Consider the following 26,867-nt stretch of genomic DNA (forward strand, 5'->3'; position numbering starts at 1 on the left):
AGAATTCTTCTTGTCATCTTCTCCTATATTCTTTCTCGCAAATCTTACTATGTTTGTTGCAGAACTGCACAGCTGTTAAATTTTGCCTCTTCAAGTCTGTAATCCCTTACTAGTCTGTCTGGTACTCAAAGTTAGCATAGCTGAATATCTATTGGAAGCTGAAGAAATATGAAGTCAAAAACGAATGGCTGCCAGCATGGGTACAGTGAGAGTCCAGGCTGTCTTTAGCCCTTTAGGAGTACTGCAGGAAGCCTTGTGTTCCTTGTTTATTTTTATTTTAAGGAAAGCTAAGTACTGTAACATTGGAAGCAAGACTAGTATTTTTATTTTGAAGAAAGGTGTTACTGCCCACCTTCTTTATGATTCCAGTGTTTCACACCCTATAGTCTCATCTCTGTGCTCTTAGCATCCTGCCTTCTTTCTCAGCTTCTGCTGCTTTTGGCTTATTAGCCTTACACTTCTCTTTCAAGTGCTCCATCTGCCCACACTGATTGGTGGCATTTCCTGACCTTATCTTTTTGTCCCTAATTGTTTGCTTGTAATCTTGACTTGTTTACTGTTTGTTCGTTCCCACATTTCATTGCAAAATTCTTAGAGGTGAAAGTCTTCGGCTAATTAAGCTATTGCTAAATGCTCCGACTGCCACAAAAATCCAGTCAGAAGCTAAAAATTACTCCAAACAAATTATTCCAAAATCATCAAGTTTGCGGGGAGAGTCTTTTTGTGCCAGGGGCTTTCATGAAATAGGGAAGTAACACTTTCTTACCTGCTCAGATCTGCGAGGAGACATTTGCTTGATCATTCAGCACGCCACAGGATATGGCTGACTGTGTTTCTGACAAGTATGTGAAGCCCAGTTCAGTATTTGGATTTAGAAGTATGAAGCTGTTTGTACAAATTCCAGCTGAATTCTGGAGTTCTGCTGGAAACAGGAATTCTGCTGCTTCTTTTCATTTCAAGCCAGAATTCTCTCTCTCTTTAGTTTGGTTAATAATCTGCTTTGGTTTGATGGAATAATCTGCTTTTTGTGGTTTAGGAGAACAAACTGGCTTGATGCACTTGGTAGAGATCCCAGAGGTGAATTCTTGACAGGTGACTTTTGTCTCTGGTGAACCAGTTTCAGAGGTCAGTTTTCTTCTGACAGAGGAGAAGAGCTCTGGACTATCCTTTTTGATAAATAGCGTGGAGCGATTGTTTGGTGGATGTGGCGTTCTTGAAGTTGATGGCGAAATCATTTGTGGTTGCTCTGAGTTACTCCGAGCTCCTGAATGCTCTTGCAAAGTTTCTGTGCTTTTGGAAGAGTGCTTAAAAAAAAAGTAAAATGTTCTCATCGGTGCACTTGGATACTGGTCTAAAGTAGTGTGAATTGTGTTCAGTGTTTTGCAGGCCATCAGAAAGACAGTGTGTGACTGGGAAGCGGGTCATGAACCGTTCAATGACCCAGCTCTAAGGGGAGAGAAGGACCCCAAAAGTGGTTTTGACATCAAAGTCCCAAGGCGTGCAGTGGGACCCTCCAGCACTCAGGTATTTTCCTGTCTGGTGGTTGTGGTATCTGTCAGCAATTATTGCATGAAATGTTTTCTCTCTGGCCTGAGCTATTTAAAAATCACAGTTTTGGGTTGTTCTTTTTTAAAGCTAAAAGTCTACTCTGATTAGATTTATATTTATAAAATTATATATACTTAACCAAAATCCTCTGTTGCTGTCATTTTCTACTGACGCATAATTTTTCCACTGTTCAGTCTCTTTAATTTGACTTCCTGGGAAGAAATATTTTCTCATTGAGCTCATAATGTTTTTTAAATAATATTTTTGAACTATTTGAATTATTTATTGACTGACTCCCATCTCTGGTATGGCTGATGGATTTTTTGTTGTTGTTAAATCCCATTACTCAATAGATGTCTATGTAGTTTTAAAATGTGTTTAAAACATAAATGATTGCCTGTAAAATATGGGAGAGTATTTGACTTCTAACAAGATCCCTCTTACTGTTCAGTAACGAATGATAAAACTGCCCCCTAAAATCTATTTAATCTGCTGCTGCTGCTAAACCAAGGTATTTCAAGTGTGTTTTCTGTGGTAGCCATTGAAATCCCATACCTAGAGGCTCGTTCTTGTTACCTCCATATAATTATCTTTTTTATTTTCTTTGTGGATTTGTTTGGAGAGTGTATGGTCTGGTACTCATAGCTCACCTGAGAAAATGAGGTACTGAGCACTTTGGGTGAAAAATTGAAGGCAACTGTGGTCTGTAAAGACAATTTCTTAATACCTAAAATCTGTGGGGAAGAGAGCATGTATGGATAATAATCTTGGGTAATAAAAAGTTGCTTAAATTATGGTATGATGGGTTTAATGAAGATTTTGTTCTGGGAATTGGAAAAAAATGGTTTGCTTTCTAATTTTTTTGGGGGAAAAATTAAATATCACCACCAGTGCTTCTCCTGTGCTTGGTACATTTAAGGGCTTTGTTTCACTGGTTGCAACAGGCTGTTTGGGAGTACATGGTTCTGTCTGCTTTTTCTGCTCTTGGGCTGGCACACTTGTTTGTCTTGGCTGACAGGAGGAAGGGATGTCAAATATATGGATTTTAGATAGGTTTTTTTCAGTTTCATGCAGTTCTAAAATGGCTGGTAATGAATGAATGAATTGGTAATACTTGGAAATCTTCACAAAATCATTTGAGAAGCTAATGGCTCTCTGAGCATCCTCTAAAATGAACGGGAACTTTTCCCTTCGCTTGAGGGAGCGCTGGATTGCAGTGATTATTCTGAACAAAGAAACCCTTCTGTGTGTCCTCCTCTGCATGCTTACTGTGCTGCTTTTCATCTTTAACAAACTAACACGTTTTCTTTGCTTCTGTTTCCCCTTCCTTATTCACCCATGTGTTTTTATTAACGGATTCTCTCTCCCCTGCCTGCCCCTGTCTGTTGGTTTTTAGCTCTACATGGTTCGCACTATGACAGAGTCCTTAAACTCTGCTGAGCTGTTGAAGCAGCTCAAGTCTCTGGGATTGGAAAAGCTATTGCATGTGACACACAAGTTTCTGAGGCAGTCCTACATCTATCCGCCTCTTTTAAACTTTGGTGGTAAGACATTACTTATTACTTTTACTTTTTGTGGTGATGTGAACTGTTCCACTGCAAATGGTCTGCTGCTAAGTGTCAGTGGAAGGTCCCCTTGGCATGGGTAGGTGTTTGTGCTGGTGTGTAGGCTAGCGTTGCATCTGTTCCTCTCGCCTGAAAGGCTTTTACCCACACAGTGCCAGTTTTCAATTTGAAGTGGAGCAGTCGCTTACTGATAGTAATTCTCAGTGTTGCTCAACTAATGTACCATGTGTATTTTCCTTTTTTCCCCCCCCTTTCCACCACAATTGTTTCCTTTAATGATACAGCTTTACATGGTGAGAACTATGTTAGAGTCCCTCATTGCTGACAAAAGTGGTTCCAAGAAAACCTTGAGAAGTAGCCTTGAGGGGCCCACCATATTGGACATAGAAAAATTCCATCGCGAGTCTTTCTTCTACACTCATTTGATAAATTTCAGTGGTAAGATACGTAGATGATCAGTGTCCAGCTTAGCATGTCCTAACACCTCTAACACGACCTGGAAAATGTTTCCGATTGCCTAAGTCAACTTACCTTTGGTTTATTTATCAAAAGCCTTGGTCTGTCCAAACTTTTTCTGAGACGTGATATTCAATATTGTGGTGGGATTTTTATTTTGACTTGTTATACATTTGTTTATAACGCGTCAAATTTCATATGGTTACCTCCCTTTTCTATTTTTTTTTAATGTACATATTTATATAAACAAGGGACAGATAAGCCTATACACATTGAAATTTTAAAAAGGAAGTAGTTTTTGTGTTTTGGGTTTGGGGGGATTTTTTGTTTTTGTTTTAAGTGCAGAGGCAACAAATTCTCTGTTGTGGTAAATTTGATGTCATTTCACTACTCTTACTATTCAGTTAATTGTAATCGGAAACATGCTGTCCTAAAGAATTCACCTACTGACATTGAATGTATCTAGTCTTTGTCATCACCATGCTGTGTTGTCTTTCATTTTTGTTTTGCTGCCAGACTTCTTTACCCTCAGAGAAGGGGGAGCCTGTTAATGTCAGTCATAATGCTACTGGGGAACAGCGCTTCAAAAGGTCTTCAGAGAATCTTATTGTAAAAAGTTAACTCCAAAAAAGTTTCAGTTTTCAAGTCTTCTGCAAAAGAAGGCTTGTGCTGAGTGTTTTCTGGAGAGGTGGGAAGCACACCTCCGTGCCCTTGACAGCAGCCTTAGAAACTTTTTGTTTTAATCCTTCCTTTGTGTGTCTGTCTGCCATTTCCTGCCCATCTGATCAACAGGAAGATGTGGAACGATTCAGTCCTCCAGAGAGATGGTACTGGTGGATCTGATACAATTTTGTCTTCTTTGCCTGCTGCTTCCCAAGTTCAGTGTACGACTTTCTCAGCTCCCAGCTGAGAAATTAAACGAGAAATCCCCCTTTACTGGTGTACATGGTTTTTTCTGTTTAACTGGTAGTCTGGCCCACTTCCACATTTTGTTCTGTAATAAGGCACCACTTTGGGGGCCAACATGGAGTTTAAAACTCTTTGAAAATGTCATGGGCTTTATGTTTTGAATTTGGTTTACATATTTGGTCTATGTATAGCTCTAGTGACTCACGCCTGCTTTTTTTGTTTCACATCGCATCATCAGAATCACAGTTGTATTGTTGCCGATGTATTTCTATAAGAAGTGTAATTCTCCCTTATTTATTCTAAAAGAGACTCTGCAGCAATGCTGTGATCTGTCCCAGCTGTGGTTCAGGGAATTCTTCTTAGAGCTAACCATGGGCAGAAGAATCCAATTTCCCATTGAGATGTCCATGCCTTGGATTCTGACGGACCATATTTTGGAGACTAAAGAAGCATCAATGATGGAGTAAGACATATGCTCTTCCACTCAATGATTATTCTTAATGATTGCCATTCCTTATTACGATGTGACTTTTTTAATTGGTTTTAACAGGCAGTCACTGAGAAGGTATTTTAAACCTTTATAAAATTCTCCTCTTACATTTTCCAGTTTCCAGATTCTCAGAGTTTTCTTTTTGAAGTGAATAATTGAAATACGAAACCTTTCATATAAGTATCATTGCACCAGTCGAATATGTTATTCCCTGAGTGAGTTCTCCTTACTTACTCCTCAAAGATCACAGAATTGGAGGGGTTGGAAGGGACCTTCAGAGATCATCTAGTCCAACCCCCCTGCCAAATCAGATTCACCTGGAGCAGGTTGGACAGGGACGCATCCAGGCAGGTTTTGAATGTCTTCAGAGAAGGAGACTCCACCACCTCTCTGGGCAGCCTCTTCCTGTGCTCTGCCACCCTCAAAGAAGTTTTTCTTCACGTCAAGATGTCAAATATAATGCATAGTGATAAAAGCATAGTTCCATTTTGATTGAAAGCTACATCTAGAAAACAAGTTTCAGGCTGTATACTTATCTCTACAATTTCTTGAACTAACAAAAGACTTTGTTAAAGGAGAAATTGTGATACTTTTTATATAAACTCAAATAAACATGATTTACAATATTGACTGGCTTACATCATCTTGACTGCACCATCCTAAAGAATCATAATTTCTATAGACGTGTAACTTTTCTTTATTCTTTTTCATTCAGGTATGTTCTGTATTCTTTGGACCTTTATAACGACAGTGCTCATTATGCACTTACTAAATTTAAGAAGCAGTTCCTCTATGATGAGATTGAGGCAGAGGTAAAGTAACCTTAGCTACTGGAGAAACATAGTCTGTACCTGAATGTGAAAATGATGCTAAAGGCCAAGACCTATTATAAGAGATTCAGAACAGTTGGAGATAAAAAAACAAACTGAGAAGAAAGACCGGAAGATGGGTAACTGGTGGGGTGATACGTTGTGAGGAAACCTGTAGACCTGTGCAAAATGCCTCACATGAATGCTGAAAACTGAACATCATCTTTTCTTGTACTGGGAAATTTGGATGCATTAACTATCTTAATTACATTTGATAAACAATGGGAGGTCTTGGATAAGCTCCCCTCTTAATTTCAAGTATCTCTAAATGCACTTTTTTTCTCCCCCCCAAAGGTAAACCTATGTTTTGACCAATTTGTCTACAAGCTGGCAGACCAAATATTTGCGTACTACAAGGCAATGGCTGGCAGGTACGTATTCCAGTAGAGAACTTTTATTCATGCATTTCTGCTCTGCTTTCCTGTCTAATGTACTTTAAGTGTTTTCTTCCTTTCTTAATAGCCTGCTTCTGGATAAACGATTACGTTCAGAATGCAAGAATCAGGGAGCAACCATTCAGTTGCTACAGTCCAACCGCTACGAGACACTGCTGAAACAGAGACATGTCCAAGTGAGTTAACTCATACTCTGTTGTATTCGAGTTGCTTGGCAATTTTCCAATGGTGTTGATTTATGTAGGTATATAAAACTCTTTCTGTGGTATATGTTCTGTCATCTATGTGGCATAACTGACATTTGGGATCAGCTTTTTTGTCATGTGAAGGATAAATTAAAAAAAAAACTTAAAAGATCCTGTTTTAGTGCAAATGTCTGTTGCAGTTACGCAAACACAAGCCAAATAAAAATGTCACGTTTGGTAGCGTTGCCTTCCTAGTAATGTCTTTCACCAGTTCTCAATATGTTGTCAGCACAATGTCATGGTAGCATAAAATGCTATATAAATACTTAGATGTAAATGCAACGTATGATTTTACTTCTTTTTGTGAGAATTGGGATGTAAATTGTAGTACCTCATTTGTTCGTGAATTTATAATTTTTGTCCATCTACTTTGTTTCTGTGTGTTTGGAATCCAAGTTCACCATGGCTGTTAATCTGTGGAGTCTCATATCCTTGTACAGCTTGTCTTCTAATTTGACTTCCAGTTTGAAACTTCATAGCGTTTTTTTCTTTAGCTTCTTGGTAGGTCAATAGACCTGAACCGATTGATCACTCAGCGAATTTCAGCAGCCATGTACAGGTCAATGGAACTGGCAATTGGTCGATTTGAAAGTGAGGATTTGACTTCCATTGTGGTGAGTGTTGTGTTGCAGTTCTGCCAGAGCGCTAACACTGCAGTTGGGGTCTAGGCGCTATTTTGGTTTGGTTTGTTTTAATTTATTTTAATTTAATTTAATTTTTATTTCTTTTATTTGCATTGAGAATGATAGGCATATAGCCTTTTTTTTTTCCTCCACTTTAAATCTGTATTTATTTTTAATGGCAGAAGCAAAAAAAGTTTTCTCCAGTTTTGCTAGAAGTCCTCTAAGTATTCTCCCAGCAAATAGTTGTACAGTCACTCCTGAAAGGAGAAGAGGCTGAATGACTAAGAGGCAGACTTGTTTTATCCTACACCTTAGTTAAATATATATGAATGGGAAATAATTTAAGCAGTGTTATTAGAAAAATAACAACACTTTTCCCTCTTGTGTTTTGTTTTAATTTTTCTGTAGGTGTGAAATTGTACAATGTTATGGTAGACGTTTGTTTGGTTTACAAAATCTAGATTGACAAAACCTCTTAGCAGAGAAGCAGCTTAGTCTTGCAAAAGGCATTCTTTTAGTCACCTTCTTGTCAAGAGGAGAAACATTATGAAAGGCATGGTTGTGTAGTCTGCAGCTAGTGACTTCCTGGATACCTTCACAACATTTGTAAAAGTCTGGTCTTGTCTTTCATTGTATCCTAGTGCATTCTTCCCTGGAGTAAACCATGAGAAGAATTTATGGTAAATATGATGTTATCCCTACTAGTACAACTACATAAGTTAGTTCACCAGTTGTCCTACTGAGCAGAAATCACTTTGTGACAGCTTGTAAAGTAGGAAACGCAGAAGATGCTTCTTGACCTATGCCTGAACCCATTTAAATGTTGGATTTTTAACTTTTTCTCAGTGGAAGAAGATTTGGCATAGATCTGTGTTTGAGACCCATCTGCAGTGTGGAACAATTTTAATGAATACCCTTAAAGTCTCAGGAGGTTTTGGTTGGAGATGGTTACAAAACAATCCCAAGAGCACTGATTCTTTCCAGCTCTTATCGTTAAAGTAAGAGACTGGGGGAGAGTCAGTTGTTCATTTTGACTTCTTTCTTTCTTCAATTTGGTCAAGGTTATTGATGTACTTTGTTGAGTTTCTCCACTTTATTAAATGCACTGCTCACTTTCTCTCCTCTTGTTTTTTGTAGGAGCTGGATGGCTTGATAGAGATAAACAAAATGACTCACAAGCTTCTGAGTAGATATATGACCTTGGACAGCTTTGATGCCATGTTCAGAGAAGCCAATCACAATGTGTCAGCCCCTTATGGAAGAATCACTCTTCATGTCTTTTGGGAACTCAATTACGATTTCCTTCCAAACTACTGCTACAATGGATCCACTAACAGGTTAGCATGGCGGCCTTTTGTTTGCAGCAGTTCTTCTATCACCCTCCTGCAACTTTTTTCCTAGCAAATGCTGACAAGTCCATCTCCATTCATTTAGTGTGTTTTTCATTTCTAGTGCTTTACTTGAAACGAAGGAGCATGAGTCATTTTACTAAGTACTGTCAAATGTATGAAAGCCTGTTATTTGTCCACAGAAGTAGTCAAATGTAACTGCAGCATCCAAATTCTGACATTTTAATGACTTAGCTATGATATACTGAAAAATAAAGTGTGTGCAAAAATGCTGTAAAGTGTGTGTCAGGAAAATATTTTGGTAAACAGGATCCTCAACTATGAGGCGGTGGAAATAAAATTATATTCCTGATTCTGTGTTAATGTGACAAAAAGGATTGTTTACTGGAAAAGGGAAGAGTTCAGTGTTCACTGCAACTATAGTTGCAGACTTTAAGGACAGTGAGTAATAGAAACAGAAAGGTAGGATCTAAAGTTTGAATGAGTGGAAGGCGCAATCCTTGAGACTCTGCATTTCTGGGCTTCCTGTTTGTGTGTTGTTTTTAAGATTGATGTTGCTTTTAGCCTTTACTCAGGTTTTGGTTAAAGCACTGTGAAGTGACAGTAAAGTGATATTGAATAATTGAGGTGTAGAAAGAGGAGGAAGCCTGTTCTCATCTTTCACTGTCTCCTTGGAGAGTTTTCCCTGTCTGACATCTTCCGTGATGGTTATGTTGCATTTTAGATCCAACATTCTGTCCGGGGTGGGGGTGGGGGGGGCGAAGTGTGTTTTTTGGATTAAGTTTTAGGCAAGAAACTTCTGTTACATGAATCTGTCTACATAGGAGAGTTGAATGGATTTCCGAGGAAGCTACTGAGCAGTTGATGTATCTGGAGATCAATGCTGGAATATTCAGTGTGATGTATTAAGAATCATACAAGCATAATATTAAAAGAAAATCTTGATGAAATGCTGATCCTTCACCTGTCAGCTTTAATGAACGACACTCAACAGCTCCTATAACAGTCCAGTCTCTGTTCATCTTAGCTATAAGGAGTGCCCTACTGCAGACCACAATGCTTGGGAAGCGAGCATGGAGCACTGAAGGAAACTTTGCAGGATCCTGTAGGACTGGTGCTTGTCTATTTAAAAACTGTATGCACAAATCGAGTTAGGCTGATACCCAAGCATATTGGGTAATTAATTCAGGATAATTTATTTAAGAAATGATAAAGTGAGCCAGATCTTAGGCAGTGTGTGTACCACGTGTCCAATTTAATCACAGAATTGCTTTGGTTTCAGTCAAAACCAGCAGTGTGGAGAGAATGAATGTGTGTGGTGCACATGCTATGTGCTGCCCTTGGATATTTTTGCTAGAAGAGGGAACAGGGAGTTTCTAGCCCTTTCCTAGTTCTTAAATACAGTCATTATATCTATTGCTGCCCTGCTGTTAGCATGAACTTTAAATTGATGAGCTCTCTCTGCATTCAACTGTACAGGTTATTGTGTGCAAATACAGGAACACGCAGTGAGGAGCTCTGTGAGAGCTGCTAGTTTAATTTGTGACTCTCAATAGGTAATGTCTTGCATGAAAGCTATGTGTAAACAAGGGAAGAAAAGTAACAATGAAAGGCTGGAAGAGAAATAAGTATGATGAAAAGCAGAGAAGTTGCTCGGTTGGTGAGGGGTTGGAGGTAGAGCTCCCGGGAAATGTGTTAATACCTGTGGCTTGCTTCTCATTAATTTGACCACAGCCTAGGTGTAAGTGTCCTTCTTTTAAAGTTAGCGTATTGGCAGATTAACTTGTATCCAGTACCTTTTGAAGCTCTTTTCCCAAGAATGCATGAACATGATGATTTCAAACATTTGTAAAAGAGTGCTTAGAAACCCTGTAGGTTTGATTCAAAGGCAAGGCTATTCACACAGAAGTATTGAAACATGCTGCATGTTTAATTATTTGAGACTTAGGAATTTTTTTATATCCTATAATGTATTGAGATTAAACAGTGAGTCTGCTATTAAAAGCTTTAGCAATTTAATAATTGCAGTTGCCAGTTTTCTGAAATTTAGTCTCGTTAGTGCTGGCCAGCTGCGCAGACATGTCCAGACTACGCAACAGTTGTGGAGAAGGAATGGGGAGATGAGCGAAGGGACCTCTGCAGATGGGCATTAGCAGTGAAATCTAAAGGTGTTTTTAACCCACCTGTTGTCAGTCAGGAAAGAAAGAGAACAAACTTTTGGAAAATGGCATGAGAATATGAACTGCAGGTGAGGTCAAAGCCCAGTGTCCTGGTGCTGGCAGCAGCCATGCAGAGGCCGAGTATGAAAACAAGGGAGGATTTTTCTCCTAGGAAACAGGCCAGCCTCTAGCAAAGATCAGGCGTTTAATAAAAAAAAATGGTGGGATGTTATTGCATTTCTAGCCCTTTACAATTAGGGTTTTTTTCCCTCATTGCTTTGTCCATACCTTTTTTAAAGCTATGTGATGTTTTTGGCATTCATGATGTGCTGTAGTGAGGAGCCTGCAGTGAAGCTGGGTGCTGCACAAAAAAGTATCTTTTTTAGTTTGGTCTCAAGCTGTTGACTGCCAGTTCTCCAACCAAAAGGGACCACGAGCAGCCGTTTCCCACTTGTTGCATTTTCTGTGCAGCTTGGGAGTTTTTTAAGAGCCCTCAATTGTGTGTTTTCCCAAGCCAAAGGTCTTTCCGCACCAGGAATCTCTTTCATACTTATGCCCACATCTGTACTTTTTTCATTCCTCTGTATCTTTATGGAGTTGGGAGGACTAGGGCTATCCAGAGGGTTCAAATGACAGGACAACTTCCAGATTTTTATTCTTTGTTCCTTTTTCACTCTCTGTAGTGTTCCTTTTTCTGCCTTTTTTTTTTTTTTAACAATTCTAAGCTGGCCTTTTCCTTCCATGATAGCATGTTTTGTTTTCAGGGCTAACAGAGGAGCAAGTTGTGAGACAACCTAGACGTTTATTTGAACTGAGGATTTTCTGTGCTTTCTTGACAGAAATAATACAAGCTTCTGGAGACAGTAGTCAGACTTGTAGCACCATTTCCTCTCAACACAGTATCCAAATCTGTTTTCTGTGCTAAAAATTCATGTGTATAGCACTCTTCGAAGTGCAGTATGGCATATTTCTTCTGAGGATACAGATTTGTCGCAGAATGAACAAAAAGACCAGCTTTTTATTTTTCAGCCTGCCTGCCTGCCTTCCCCTTCCTTTCGCGAGCTCTCTGTCTCTCTCATACTGCTTTTGAGACTAGTTTTCACAAGAGAACAGCTGTGTCTTCTTGTCTTGCGTATACTCTGTGATAGTCACTCTTCAGAAAAAATTTTCAGCCCTTAGAGACATTGCTGGAACAAATCTGAAAAGCAGCCTGGCAGTGAAAACTACCTAATTTCTGCTACAAAAAGCCAAATGGTGCAGTTTTATAGTCTGATGCAAAGTAGGGGTGACTGTAGTCAAGTGCTCCATCAAATTTGACAACAAGCACTTTATCTTTCCTCACCAAAAAAAAAAAAACAAAAGTCTTTCTACCAAAAGGAAAGGTGATAGCAATGGAGTGGCAGATATCTGTTACTCTTTCGTGCTCTGTTTTGTCTACTGTTTCTTCACACTTCAATTTGTAGCCTCCTGTTCTCTCTATCTTGACATTCATGTTCAAGAAGGGTGAATTAGATCCTAGCATTCACTAAGAGAGGAGGTGTGGGGGCTGCTCTAGATCTGTTAGACAGGACAAGCTAATTTGAGAAGGCTGGAAGTTAAAAGTGTTCATACCAATTAGGCAGGGAAGTGGAGAGGGACGCTTTCTGTAGGAGCAGGAAGAATTTTATCAGTTCTGAGATGAAGCTCAGGAAGAATGAGATTGTCTGTCTCATCTGGTGCCTGCAGTAGCAATGCAGCGGACTCATTGACTAAAGTGATCTCTTTCAGATTTCTTCTTATTTTCTTAAATAGATTATGGTGATTAGAATCACATAATCATCTAGGTTAGTTTGTAAAGTGCTCACTATGAACAGCTTCCTGGTAGATATCACAGAAGTACAGACATAAAATTATTTGATCCCTAAAATACTTGCTTTGGGGCTCATGTTGTCCTTTAGCAATCACTGTTGTAAAGCTTTGGTAAGCCATCAGGCTTTTCATCTGCTTAATCTACTTTGCTTACAACTTGCGTTGATTAAAATGGGTAAATTGCCGTGAGATCATCAACACTGATTAAAAATGAAAATAACTGATTATCTTGGAGTATGCCAAAAACCTGCATCCATCAGTATCTGAGGGAAGGTAAAAATTTGCCTAGATTTAGCATTGATATTCAAAGAGAGGTTTCTGTTTCTCAGAGGAGGAGCAGGAGGAAGCCAGCGAGCAGGATATCAAAAAGAAAACACACGCACACATTGAAAAAGTTTGAAGAATAGCAGATGATGCTGAACTGTAAAGGTTTCTATATAGCCCTCGGTTTTGATCTCTAATATTTATCTGAATTATATATTTGGATTAGTCACATACCTTCTAGAATGGTGCACTCTGATTTGCCTGTTGTATGTAGCCATAGCCCTGCCAGAAGATACCAAGTGACTGTACCTCTTGCTCCTGCTTCCTTAACCTCTTTCTTCCTCTCTCGGAATCTTTTGCCCACATCCCTCAAGAAAGTATAAAATGGGTGCTTGCTTCAAGTCTTTAAGAAACCTTTAAAGTTATTTTGCTACTGTTCTAAAACATTAATGATGGAGAAACCCCCAAGAACGTAGAGGAGCACTGAGGAACACACAAGAGTTAGTTGTGTTTGTACAGAACTAATGAAACTTAGGAGGCTGTGTCTTGGAAGTATTTCTCTGGTATTTGATTTCTGAGGCTGTGATTTCTTCTCAATCCAAATGCAGTCTGACTGGTTAGCTCCCAGACACTAATGACACTGTAGTTCAAATATCTTCGTAATACCTTTTTGAAAAGAGAAAGAATAATAGTTACAGCTTCCCAAGTCATGGGATGCACCCACATTTATATTCTGAAACACTCTTTTCGTTGTGAGGCTTTTAACTTAGTGATAACGAATCAGCTCTTGCCCAATACATCTGCACACTGAAACCCAGTCTTATCTCAAATGACACAGTATCTCTTTTGGTCTCTTTCATTTTAGAGATTTTTCTTAGGGCTTGAAAATTGGTGTCTGTTTAAAAAGGAATAGGATTTGGAGAGAAGGAAGAGGGAATAGAGTAATCTCTGGGACTGTCATATGTCGCAGATTACTCTGAATGGCACCAAATGTTTACATCATCTCTGGTAAACTCATTAATTAAGTATCTGTGCGAGAACAGGTTCAAGTAATCTCAAGACAAAATTTTCAGTTGCTATGTAAGTGAGAGAGAAGGGGGGAAACTTGTCAGCTGAGGAAATGTAAATGTAAGGAGACATTATATACATAGTATCAAAAATAATACACATAAATGATCTTTTTTTTTCCTCAAAAGCTCTAAATGCAAGCACTGTCTGGATTTCAGCAAGTACAAGTACTTTTGGACAGACAGGGCTAAAATACATATAAATAAGTAGATGAAACTGTGGGTATACCTATTTTTGAGCAGGTTAAAAAAATATAGAAAGCCTTGTCCTGGAGTTAGAGATTCTCACAAAAATGATTTAGATTACTCAGAAATAAAACACAGTGGAAATAATGGTGCAGTTTATACGTGTCTGGGTGAAATAATTTTGTATTAGTGTGTCTGCTTTTGTTTCCAGCTAGGAAATGGATGTATTAAAAATAGGATTTCTATGTTCTTTCCAGGAAAAATTATTAATAAATCATTTATTTTGTGTGTTGATTAAACTCAAACATATTTTAAACAAAACCAAATCAAGATATAATTGTATCTTATGATATTATAATGTACTGCAAACTTCCTTCCCTGAAACCTTTTCTAGATGCATTTATTTTACTCAGCTATCGCTCAGAACAGCCTGATCTGATATAAAATTTGATGTACACTTCTTAAATAGCTGTTTTTCATCTTCTCTGTGTATATACAACTTTGCACCATTTACCAAGAAATCCTTTTTATCAAGTTAAAAAATAAAGTAGCCATCCAACCTTGTAAACACATGCACCGATAATTTTGCTCGGCTTCATGAAGTTAAGCAGAATCAGAATTGTAGTAGGTGTTGATTGACTTCTTTCTGCACTCAAACTGTAGTGCCACAAAATGTGCGTTACGCAGTTAACAAGCAACATCAGGGGAGTAGGTCTGTGCTGCTTGTTCACGAGAGGACTCATGCCTGCAGAGTTTGGCCCAAGCACCGTTCTTCAGGCGCCGGTGCCCTCGTTTGTTAGTGGGCTGTTTGATCCTATCTTTTGCAGTATTCCATAGCTTTGTAGTTCTCTTGTCATCCTCCTAACAGTATACAAAAGGTAGAGCTAAACATGATTTGTATTGGTACATGTTCACACTGCAGTATGATCACTTTTGAAACGTTAGTTTTGCTACAGGGATTATACCCTTCCTCCTGATTTTTTTTTTAAAGGTATTAACCTAAAGTATTTGTGAGTTTCTTTTGGGGGGAAAAAGCTTCAAAACATTAAATAGAAATGTCATGTTCTTCTCTGAAGGTGTAGTTCATTCTCAAGGACTTTATTTTGGAACACGGGGAACTTCCTTACTCTGTGAGAGGCTGTTTCTAGTTTGTTAGTTGCTTCTCTTTTTTCTGGGCTGGGCTAGAGGAGAGGTGACAAATATTTTGGTACCCTGCACACCCCTGGAAGACCAGGGTCCCAGTAAGTGATGGAGAACTGCATTATGATTTGTGTCCTGGCTTTTGGGCAATGCAGGCTATGTGCTTCCCCAGTTTCAACTTGGGCTGAAAGGCTACTGGTCTGGCTTTGATTTTATATGTAGACAAAAGCAGTATTATACAGGGTAAGGTGTATTAGGTGCACACCTACTAACGTGAGTATAATTAATGTATTCTTTATTTTGTTTTTATAGATTTGTTCGCACCGTGCTACCATTTTCTCAGGAGTTTCAGAGAGATAAGCAGCCTAATGCACAGCCGCAGTATCTCTATGGATCAAAGGTTGGATCTAATTCCCTTTATATTTATGGTTTGCTAATGTTTAAAGGTATCTTTTTTAATTATAGAAATCACGGAATATGAAAGTTATTAAAATGGACTCAGATACATTTTGTGGTTATTTTAAATTCAACAGATGGGTTTTTTTCCTGACGTTGCTATGAAGCTTACCATATTTTTCAGCCAAAGAGCAAGTGATTATTCTGATGGTTAGTCTTATCTGCCATAGCTAAAAATAAGTCCTTCTCTCAACCACCTTGCATTGCATAGTTGCTTATAGTGGCAGAGCAGACTCAAAGAAAAGATTAATTAGTCATCTGGTGAAGTGAGAACAAGAGCCCATCTTGAGTGCAGCTGCTCACTTGTTACAGGAATGAAGACTGTGATGGCAGGAGAAGAGGGAACAGCGAGGAAAAAACTGCTTCAGATGTTATCTGACTTAAAAGGAATATAGATTCTGACCATCCCAAACTATCAGATACCAAACCGCTCAAATTATTTATTTAAAAAAAAAAAAAAGTAGCATTTCTTTGGCATCTTCAACCCAAGGACCTCAAAGTTCCTGTGATGAACTTGTCCTTCTGACCATCTTATCTCCTGTATTAGCATCATCTTTCTTCCTTTGTGGATTAGGAGCGCCTAGAAGGTATATGCAAGTTTTCAATAGAAGTGTACATGATATGCAGGCACATACTCTGTGCCTTATGGCAATGCCCAGTACTGAGGTTGGAAAGGAGCTTATGTAGGTGACAAGTTGAAAGAGTACTTGGCACAAGAGAATAGTTGTGGGCTTTCATGGAGCTATACAAGTGAGGAAATTTAGCCTGTATTCACAGGACCAATGCTATGCTCATGTGTGCAGTATTGTATGTTTGAGGGATAGATTTATTCTCCCTCATCACTGCAGATGTATTTTCTTACATTTCAGAATTATTACCCGAGTCTTAACAACAATTAAAGGCATAGCATGTTATATATATCTGCATTTTTAATATCCAGTCAGAAATATTAATCTACTTCCAAGAGCAGTAAAATTCATTTGAGAATATTTAACAAGATGTCACTCTTAATTTTCCATTGTTTTCTTGAATATCCGTTAGGCAAAATGGAAGTATGGAAAAGATCAATAAAAATATAAGGATGAAATGAGAGGATCATTGACTAAAAAAAAAAAGGTTTAAAATTATGTACTTAGCTATCCTCATAATTTATACAAGTGCGCTGTAAATGTCACTTTCATGTCTAGCTACTTTCATTATCTAGCTCCTACTTAAACATGAGCATAATTAGTGCTTATCGTAGTGTTATTTTCTGCACATCATACCCTAGTTATACAGTGCGATCTCTGTGAAGTGATTTGCCCAGCAAGCTAGTTTTTGAGAGCTGAAAAGATAGCTCAGAAGTTACAAATTTCAGTGCTAATGTATCTGCTGCATTTGTAAAACTTCCATGCTTTTAAAATGTAAAGGGGATGGAAAAGGATTCACATGTCTTTAATGTGGAATGTAACAGCTGATTGTCTGGTACTGTGAATAGTGTTTTATATAATTGTTCTCCAACAGGGAACAGTAAATTATAGGAAAGTGGGATTTTCTTGCATTAGAGTTATTGTGTTCCTTACTATTTTAGGAATTCACCAGATGCAGTGTAAAGAGCAAAAACCCCACTGAATTTAGTAGAGATTGCTAACTTAATTTATCTAAGTGATGATACAGTGGGGATTAACTGAGGAACCCTTTTTTTTATCAGTCAGGTTACATTATTAAAATGAATTTAGTAGTCTTTACTCTGAGTGCTATACATTTTCAGAAGTATGTTTATTTTTCTATATAAGCAGGAGCGATCGAGGGGGTTCTTAGATTCATTTCTGGAACAAGTTTAATGACTAGATATGCCTATATTAGCAGATATTCCTGACTCAATTTTTACAAGAGTATGTTTTTATTCTTGAATCTAATGTATTTTGGAATTGAGGATATCTGAATGGAATTTTAGGAGGACATTTCTACTGTATCTAACAGATAGTAATTCTTACATGATAGAGCCTACACATTCTAGTGTGTGATATAATTGCATGATATTATTCTCTGTATTATGTAGCCAGGCTTGTCACAGAGCACATCCTTCTTTGGCTCCTTTAACAGTTACATTGTTGAATTGCCTCCTGGATGGATAATAGTGGGCTATGGAGTAGATTTGGTTAGGTTGGGGTTGGGGTGTGTGTGTGTTTGGATTTGTTTTTTGTTTGGGTTTTTTTTTTGTTTTCTTATTTTTTGTTGTTTTTTGGTTTTTGGTATTTTTTTAGCAATCTGTGCTGTTTATTTAGGTCAAAACAAGAGCATTGTGGTGTCTCGTGCATATGTACACTCTTATATGCATGTATTGAACTATTGAACTGTAACAGCTAAACACTTTCTGTGCAGAAGCTTTGCCCAAGCAGTGTGCTTGCTTAAGAGTAATTAAAGGAATTTTTTGTTTTGATCTCAAAGCGTTCACATATTTTTAGATATTTCTAAATGGATCAAAGCATTTGGTCTATATTAACGTGCATTGTTGCTTGGCATAGACAGTTGTGTCCAGATTCTCTGTTGCATCTAAAGTTTTCTAAGCGGTATCTTCATCCAATTAGCAAAACAGAAACCCACGGATACCAGTTACTTCTCCTGGCTGACATGGGAGCAGAGCTGTTAGGTGGGAAGGAGCTGACCTGCGAAAGCTCATTAGTCTTTTAAGTGAGCTGGAGTATTTTAAAAGCTTGTTGAGCGTGGTTGTTGAAATCTCTTTACTCAGGTGAAGTGTGTGTAGGATTAATGAAATGAATGTTAGCAGATTGAAATTTGGCAACATGGGATGGGTGCATAAAATACTTAATGCACGTACAAGAAAGAGTCTCTTCTGGGGTTTTGAAACTAACTTTGCACTTTAATGAAGTACTGGGTTTTATAGAGGTTGTGTAGACCAGAATTTAAGAGCTTCCTTGCTGGCTTATACAACATTTTCCAAAGATTTTCATGTTTGTATGTCTTCTGCATTTTGTAGATGCTAACTCATTTGTTTTGTGAAAACAGACCCCTTTGGAAAATACTTCTCAATGTGAATATAATGGTTTTTACCTCCTGCTGGTGCACAAATTAACATCAGTTTGCATTATATTGCATCTTGTTATTGGTTTAGTAATCGCTTAGAATGCTTGCCTCTTACTAGAGCACGCGTAAAACTGGACAGTGAGCTACAAAGACATTGAATTGCCGGGGTAAACCTCAATGAATCTGTAATAAAACTTTCTGAGCAGGAGATAAAGAATTGCGCAGCACTGTGCTCACATGTGTGATGACATGAGTGCTTCACAACCAGTGACAACTAGCGACAACTTCAGGTGACATTCTTCATGCATTGCTCATTTGCAGTGGGTGCAAGATGGTCCGTTCCTCGTGAGGTGATATGTTTATCTAAGTAGTGCACAGTAAACTTCTTGGGTGGAATGGTTTTATTTTAGATGAGGTAGATCCCATTCCTGGGAGCACTTCCATGGTAGCTCCTTGCCTTCCCAATCTGATACATAGATGTGTCTTTTTGTATACATGTGTTTGTGTATAAATAACAAAATGCAGTAGGTGAATTGCCTCAAAACTGCTTTAAGACTGAACTGCTCCCTGTTCTCAGTATGGTATATACATGTGTGTATAATATATAAATGCCTGTAAATGTATGTATTGGACTGCCTTAAAACCCACGTAAAGAAACAGAGATGCAGAGAAGTAAACAGATTTTCAAGAGTCCGCGATGCTGGCAGAGGTGAGAATATACGTCTCTTGGCTCCATCGCCTTAACATTAAAATAATCTTTTCTCTTTCTGATTAAATCCTATTCAGAAAATTGTTATCGTTAATTTGATTACAAGATCATTTTAGAGCATTTCTTTGTGTCCCTGCTACCCGGCCACCCCTTTTTGGCAGTAAACCTGTAGTGTTGGCTTCATGCTCTGAAGCGAGTTTTTCAGTGTCTGTTTCATGAAACACCTTCATTTGAAACAGCAGTAAACTGTTGTCATCTTCACAGTTTGTTTAAGACTGGTGTGTAAGACAAAGAAAAATGTGGGTCATCTAGAGGAAATGCTACCTATGTAGGGACTGGAGGACACGCTATTGCTAACTTAACACTATAAACACGCCTTTTGAAGTGTCTTCTAAAAGTAATACTCGCCCCCATTCAGCACGCGTTTCTGTGGGTCGTACCTATCCTAGTAGAAAAAAGTAAAGACGACGCATCAAACTTATGCCAGTTCCTGTCTTCCTAGCAATGTGAGAGTTGACGTCTTTCACAAGTTGTGGGAAATGTTGTCAAAATACAGTAGCTGAAAAGACCCACTGCCTGCTGGGAAATATTTGGCGGGTGCTCTCTTGCCAAAACTGTACGCTCCCTCGGCTTCCCAGGTGCGGTGGGAAGGGATGGCAGCTGCCCAGCCAGCAGTTCTCCAGCCTTTACTGATAAAACCAAGCTGTGTCAGACGGGGCTGACTTTACGCATACATTCCTATTGATAGCAGTTTAAAATGCCTGCTGTCACAGTGTATCTTAGTTTTTCAGACATACCATACTATACAGCAATACTAACATTTATTACGTTTTTATGGAACAGAAATGCACTTAAGAGATTTAAAACAGGGTGACTTATACATGGAAGCCAGGTGAGACACATTGTATTGTGAGGGTGAACAAATTTCTGTTCCAAGGGCCTTTCTTGGCACTTTGCCATGAAGCTCAAGGCAGAGTGAGATGATCGGCAGGTTTGGTTGTTACAAAAGTAAAATGTGTTTTGGCATGTTTTTAGTTCCTTGCCCCCTTCATTACACAAAACGTACTCTGTGGTTGGATAGAAATTTGCAGCTGGTGAATGAGTTTTATCATTAAAACTGAAAGGGAAAGGGAGAACAAAGGGCCAGGAGTTACTTCTCTGAACTCCTGTTTCCTCTACAGGGAGTCACTTGCCCGTGGAGCAGAAGGTGGCTTGTGGTGGGTATGGAAGAGTGCAAAATACGATAACTCAGGATATTTCCTTAGTTTCATTATAAGTGTCTTTAGAGAGTTGCTATCTTGCATATGTTTTTAGACCAAGGGGAAATTTCAAAGATGGGCGAAAGGGTACCAGTAATATCCTGGTGAGTTTAGCTTACACGCTGAGACTCATTCAGATGGGAGCTTTGGAGAGTACCATGGTCGGTGAAGCGTGTAGTCTGAGTGTAGTAGCTTGTAGTGTGTAGTTCGAGAAGCAGTCGGGATTGTGGGGGTGAAACTCACACTGGCAAACCACTGCACTTGGAGTGTACGTTCCAGTTGCCTGTAGGTTAGCACTCTGGGGTGCCATCTGAAAACTTCTGCTCAGTTTCAATTTATGCTAGTAAAAAAAAAAAAAGTCCCTTGGTCATTTTTGATGCGTTTTTATATTTGTTTGCTGTTTTAGGCTAAAGAAAAGTAACAAAAAATTCCCCTCAAAATGTAACCGGATTATTTGCTACATGCTTCATTTTTAAATAATAGAGTGGTCAAAGTTCTCACTTCTTGGGAATCTGAACCTTTGCCTCTGAGTACCTCTGGCTGCGTGCGGGCTGTTGGAGAGGGACGTGACACCGGAGGTACAGCTGGGAATGTTGCAGTGACCAGTCAGAGCTCCCCGTTGTGAGCGCTGACAGTGCATGCAACATGGTTGAAGCAGTTGGGATGTCATATGTAGTAAAAATCTCCTCTCTAATTTATGGCAGAGCACTGTCTTGTCGTTGACATGCGTTCACGGCTTTTGGAAGTCGGCATGACGGGCTCCTTGCATGCTGAGGGATTCTCTATGATTGTGGCCAGCTGGATGCCACCTGGATGCTTTTCCTCAGTGTCCTGCATCAGTTGGCTCTGCCGGCCGAGCTCCTCTGAGTCCTGCGCTGTGTTTTTGGTCCACGCCTTCCCGTGGTCTTGTTTGGGGGTTCCGTTTTGCCCTCGCAAACGCTCGCATCTCCGGCGGCACAGGATGTGCAGGCAGCCGTAGAGGAGGATTGCTGCGATGATGAGGAGCAGGACGCTGCTGGTGAGCCAGATGCCCAGCGCGAGCTCTTTCTTGGTGTTGCTTGCAGATGCCGGGTCTCGTTCCAGTGTGTTGAAAACTCTGCACTGGTCACTGGAGGGGTTGGCGGACTGACAGGTCACGCACACGATGTACGTTGTCAGCGGAGTCAGGTTTTCAACAACAAAGGAGGAGCGAGTGGTGGGCACCCTCTCTTCCTTCTGAAAGCTCTTTCTTGAGTAACTGGATAGCATGCTGTTCCAGTTAGGGTGGTACATGACGCTATAAAAGGTGTCGGCACAACTGGCCATTTTTGGCCAAATTACCATTGCCGTGCTTCCAGTGATGTTTTGGACGGTTATTCCCATTGGGATGTTGCTTAAGTAGTTGTTTTTCCTCTCTTGATGCTGATCTCGCTGTGGAAAGGGGAGGTGTTCGTTTCCCAGGGAGGTACCTGAGAAGCTGCAGCACTGGAGATGTTGTGTGGATTTTAATCGTAATGCTCTGTAATTTAGGAAAGGACTTTATTAGGAAACTACGCTCTTATTGTTGGTACTGCTGTGTCAAAGGGAGAGCTGGGGTAGTTCATGAAATTTGGAATATTTTAAACTGTGTACTTTTTTCCCAAGTGAAAGACTAGAGCTATGCTTACAGGAACTCAACTGGAGCTGCTGCCTGTCCAGGTGATCGGTTGTATGTTGTCTCCATGAGGCAGTGTATTTGCAGAATTTGCAATTGGGGAACCATTTCCATTCATGGGTTTTTTTTCAGGTGACTGTGTGCTTGCAGCAGGTAGCAAGGGGATGCTGGCCCTCAGCATCCCATTCAAAATTTGACTCTATGTCAACTTTGGTATACAAGCTGCCTGCACATTTGGGACAGTCCCTAGAATAAGGAATTTGTGGTTAGGTAACATTAAGGAAACAAAGCTTCTTCAAGAGTCTAAAGAGGAGAGGTCAATATGCTTTGTACTTCTGAAATATATACCCCTCCCGCAGCGAAAAACAAACGATCAGAAGCTTAAACAGATGCGTTAATAAATGCCTCACTCCTTTGGAGCAATGCTGGAGTATTCTTTTCAATAGAACAAACATTTCTAATAGGAAAAAAACCTTAATGTTTAACATAACTTTATGTTATGAGTCAAACTGTCATGAAAAAATATCATTGAAATCTAAACAGAATTGAACTGCTGTCTGCTTTGGCATTAAACTAAAGACTGACAGATTGACCATCCAACTAATTAACTCTTTACCTGTCACACAAAATACTTGCCTACCAATATTTTGAGATTCTAAGTTTATGTTACCACATCTATTTTCTGTGATTTTCTAAACGCTTCAATTAAAGCATATCTTCCTTTCAGGACAAAAAGTTGGCTTCTGTCTTGGTAAACTTTTAATTAAAATTGTTATTTTATAACAAAACAAACCTTAATAACAGACAGTGTATGTTTTTGTTCATTTGGCAGGGGTTTTTGCTTTTACTGTTATGAGGGTAACTTTTTCAAAAGAACCTACCTCAGCAATTTAATCTGATTCTCTTTTAGTTTAGTAGTCAGTTTCTAGTGGCACTCGTGAAAGCTTTTTCCACTGTGAAAGTTTCTTACTTTTTAAATGAACATAAATGCCCGTGACAGTAACACTGTGTTTCATTGTTTATGACTTCATTATAAAAATGAATTAAATTTTTTTATGATCAAGTTTCAGATGTTAAGTCTTCTGGCTAAATAACAATTGACTATTGAAAACTCTCCTGATGAAGAAAGCTTAAAAGATTTGCACATAACATATTCTTAAATTATTGTGTAATACTTTTATTGTATTTTATACTAGATAGGAAGCTGGCAAAATATATATTATTTTTAGTGCAATTTTGGTAGTTACATTACACTAATAGTAAGAATTCTGTGACTTATGTATCAAAATTGTTGGTGGAGGCTTTTGGATTATACTTAACTGGGAAGTGGGAAGAAAAAGATCTATGTTCATTTTCATTACAATGTAAAACCTTAGATATGACTGATCTGCCGTTCTAATTGTGTGTTAAGTGCAGCCTTTTTGATACAGCAGCAGTATAAAGGAAGTGAGTTTGCTATCAAATAAACTTATTAGACAGACACATTTTGGCATTTACCCAACTTCTACAGATACTAAATTGGGCACATTAGTAAAATCAGAGCTTTTGCTTCCTCAGTTGTCTTCTCTTTAGCTGGTAGATCCCAATTGTTTTAAAATTATAATTTATTTTTTATGGAGCACTTCCTAACACAGTCTAGAAACAATAGTTTCATCCTTGTAGCACTTTATAAGTAGAATGTTTAGATTTTAATTAAATAACAATAGTACCTTTCTATTGTTACAAAACATCAGTTATTAGAAAACACATAATTACTGACATGTAAATGTTTGGAAAACCCATTCGATGTTTTACAGATTATAAAGTCAGTACTTACCGTCACTTCCTGACGGAAATTTCAGAACAGAATTTTCATATGGTGATGCTGCTGCGAAAATGACATAAACCCTAAATTTTCTGCGTCCTTTTTAACATGAGTTATTTGCTACCTGTTCTGTCCTTGTCAGTTTGCTTTTTCCTTCCCTCAGATTCCCTGGGCTGAGTTCTTATTGCTTGGTGCTTTCAGTTTTTTTCTCTGACGCTGATGGTGGCATGGTTTCTTTGTCTCTTCCACTTAAATTCGTGCAAGAGCACATCTCGTCTCAAGGTGCTGTTGCCTTGCTCTTCAAAGAACATACAGGAGAAAAAATAACGTCTTCTCTCCCCCTCTCTTGCTTGCCTCCCCTTGGACACTGTACTCCCTGAACATCCCTGTTATATGCTCTTGTGCCTCCACCAGTGATGCTGTGAGTGATTAATGTTAGCACTTTGATGACATCAGCAACTAGCAACTCTCTCTCTCTTTTTTTTTTTATTTAAGTAGGGGAGGGAGCAAACATAACGTAAAAAAAAAAAAAAAAAAAAGAGCTCCCTCTCTCTTTCCTTTTTTTCCTCCCCCCCCCCCCCCCCCCACTTTGTTAGTGGCTTCTTCCTGAAGGATTTTTATGCTTTTGTGCATCATGGGGGGAAGCAGTGGTGTGTGATGGTGTTTTCTAAATCCCTTGTCACCGTTTGTAAAGCTCTGCTAATCCAGCATTTACAGGTGGAACATTTTAGGTACTTCCCCACGAGGATAACATTAAAGAAGGATATATTTTTAGATTGGCTGGCTTTTTATTGTTATGTACTGGTGAGGTTTTTAATACTGAAATCATGTTTTTAGGGCTTGCTTTTCCATGACAAATTTCTGCTTTGTGAAGAGGAGTTCCCTCCCCTTAACCTCACGGCAGTAAAATGTTTTAACCTACTGAAGTAAGATTCTCCTTGTGCTATTGCTGAAATAGATAGTTTGGATGCATTTATTGTTGAGACTTACTTGATTGAAAACACTAAAAGTGAAAGGTGAAATCTCACCTTTTATGGACAACTGTATGTATGCTTCATGTATTGGGACATTTGTCTGCAGGTGTTTTCATAAGGTTTTACCGGTTCTTTCCCCTGTTGATGCCCCAGACCCCATTTCTGTAAGGGTAGAGCTACTCACACGTTGTCTTAGAGGGGTGCAGCTTCAAGCTCCCTAGCCAGTGGAGTGTGTTTGGAGTTTAGCCTTTTAGCCAGTTCTGACCTAATAGCAGGATTGTGTTGCATATTAGGAGTCTAATCATTAGCCAAGTGTCTATGTTAGTTTGTGTTCACAGAAAAGATACCCGAGAACTTGAAAACATCACTCCTCCACAAAATCAACACAAGCCCGCGGTCCTTAAAACAGAGCTTCCCAGACCGACGGATGGCTGAGGCCAGGGGATGCTCCAGAGCAGGGTGACCTGCAGCAGGTTGCTCAGGGTCATGTCTGGTCAGGTCTCAAAAGTCTCCAAGGACAGAGATTCCACAGCCTCTCTGTTTGACCACCCTCACGGTAGTGAAATTTTTTCTGATGTTTAAATGGGATTTCCTGTTTGTGCCCATTGCCCCTGGTCCTGTCACTGGGTGCTGCTGAGCGGAGTTGGCTCCATCATCTTTACTCCCGCTATCAGTTATTTACGCACATGGGTGTGATCCCCCTGAGCCTTCTCTTCTCGAGGCTGAACAGTCCCAGCTCTCTCAGCCTTTCCTTGTAGGAAAGATGCTCCAGTCCCTTAATCATCTTTGAGGCCCACTGCTGGACTCTCTCCCATACGTCTCTCCATGTCTCTCTTGTACTGGAGAGCCCATCACTGGACCCCAGTACTCCAGGTGTGTCTCACCAGTGCTGAGTAGAGGGGACAGATCACCTCCCTCAGCCTGCTGGCCATGCTCTGCCTGATGCAGTCCTGATGGCTGTTGGCCGTCTTTGCCACGAGGACAGGCTAGTGGCTCGTGGACAGCTTCTTGTTCACCAGGACCTTCAAGATAAGAAAAACGTCCCCTCCTGAAAAACCCACCTTCTGCAGGTCAGGCTGTCCTGCTGTATAGTTTCTTCACGCAGTTCGGGCACGTAAGAAATATAACTAAACCTTCAAGTAAATTTCAGTACTGGCAATTTCTTGAATTTTCACATTGCAGAAATAAATTGCCAGTTATAACTATGTGTGGTTGTTGAAGCGTAATAAAATTATGTAATTTTCTATGTGTATGTGATTTAATAACATATGCAAAGTTTCTCACTTAGGTAAGAAGTTGCCTGATTCAGAAAATTGGGTTTGGATCTCTATTTCTCTCTTGTTATGACCTAGATGGTCTCTTCTGAGCCTGTGCTTTCGTGTGCTTCTTTCATAGTGCAACAATTTTTGACTCATGAGGGTTTGTGAACTACATCTAAGGCATCCACAAAAGGTGACCAGGAAGTGTTAACCTGTTGCCAAATTTGCATTTGCTATATATCATCAGTCTAGAATCCAGTTTTTAAGTTTCTAAGACCACAGTTCAAATCGTGTTGGAAAGTGGATGTGTATCTTCTGTCCTGATCTCTTCTAAAGGTGATTTATAAATCCTTTCCTTTTATGAGCCTAAAATCCTCCAAGAGCTTGATAGAGTTCCTGAACCATTCTGTGATTCTGTGTGTGACTTGAATTCCTAGTAGTCTTCTTTGTGCAATGCCATGTATCACAGTATTTGGTATTGACTTCCATGGATAATTGGGGCAGGGCCTGCACTGGAGGGAAGGTCAATGTTCTTCCTGGATACTGGTGAAGGGAAATTTTCTGTTACAGCTGATTTGTGTGGAGTTGAAAGTCTAACAGTAGTTCATGCGTATGCATTTCAACAGTATGTCT

At 39.3% G+C, this 26,867-nt stretch overlaps 2 protein-coding genes across 6 annotated transcripts in view; one reads left to right on the forward strand and one right to left on the reverse strand.

Moving 5' to 3' along the window:
- The window catches only part of CYFIP1 (cytoplasmic FMR1 interacting protein 1), an 82,229-nt gene that overhangs the window by 34,602 nt on the left and 20,760 nt on the right, over positions 1-26,867 (forward strand). For 3 of the 5 annotated variants that reach the window (XM_074607987.1, XM_074607991.1, XM_074608009.1), the window contains 9 exons: positions 1,377-1,524; positions 3,398-3,551; positions 4,785-4,941; positions 5,684-5,780; positions 6,132-6,208; positions 6,300-6,408; positions 6,972-7,091; positions 8,238-8,437; positions 15,426-15,513. In XM_074607987.1, the coding sequence (XP_074464088.1) occupies positions 1,377-1,524; positions 3,398-3,551; positions 4,785-4,941; positions 5,684-5,780; positions 6,132-6,208; positions 6,300-6,408; positions 6,972-7,091; positions 8,238-8,437; positions 15,426-15,513 (1,150 nt within the window). Of the gene's footprint in view, positions 1-1,376; positions 1,525-2,944; positions 3,093-3,397; positions 3,552-4,784; positions 4,942-5,683; positions 5,781-6,131; positions 6,209-6,299; positions 6,409-6,971; positions 7,092-8,237; positions 8,438-15,425; positions 15,514-26,867 lie in introns of all 5 variants that reach the window. The other 2 variants (XM_074608017.1, XM_074608000.1) reach the window with 2 other exon arrangements.
- On the reverse strand, positions 20,116-24,428 carry LOC141751398 (uncharacterized). Its single transcript, XM_074608107.1, has 3 exons — positions 24,014-24,428; positions 22,211-22,443; positions 20,116-22,062 (listed from the first exon to the last, which is right to left on the reverse strand). The coding sequence occupies exons 2-3, from the start codon at positions 22,309-22,311 to the stop codon at positions 21,255-21,257; spliced, it is 909 nt and encodes a 302-aa protein (XP_074464208.1). The 5' UTR covers positions 22,312-22,443; positions 24,014-24,428; the 3' UTR covers positions 20,116-21,254.

This window comes from Larus michahellis, chromosome 1 (genome assembly GCF_964199755.1).
Source record: "Larus michahellis chromosome 1, bLarMic1.1, whole genome shotgun sequence".
Taxonomy (NCBI): domain Eukaryota; kingdom Metazoa; phylum Chordata; class Aves; order Charadriiformes; family Laridae; genus Larus; species Larus michahellis.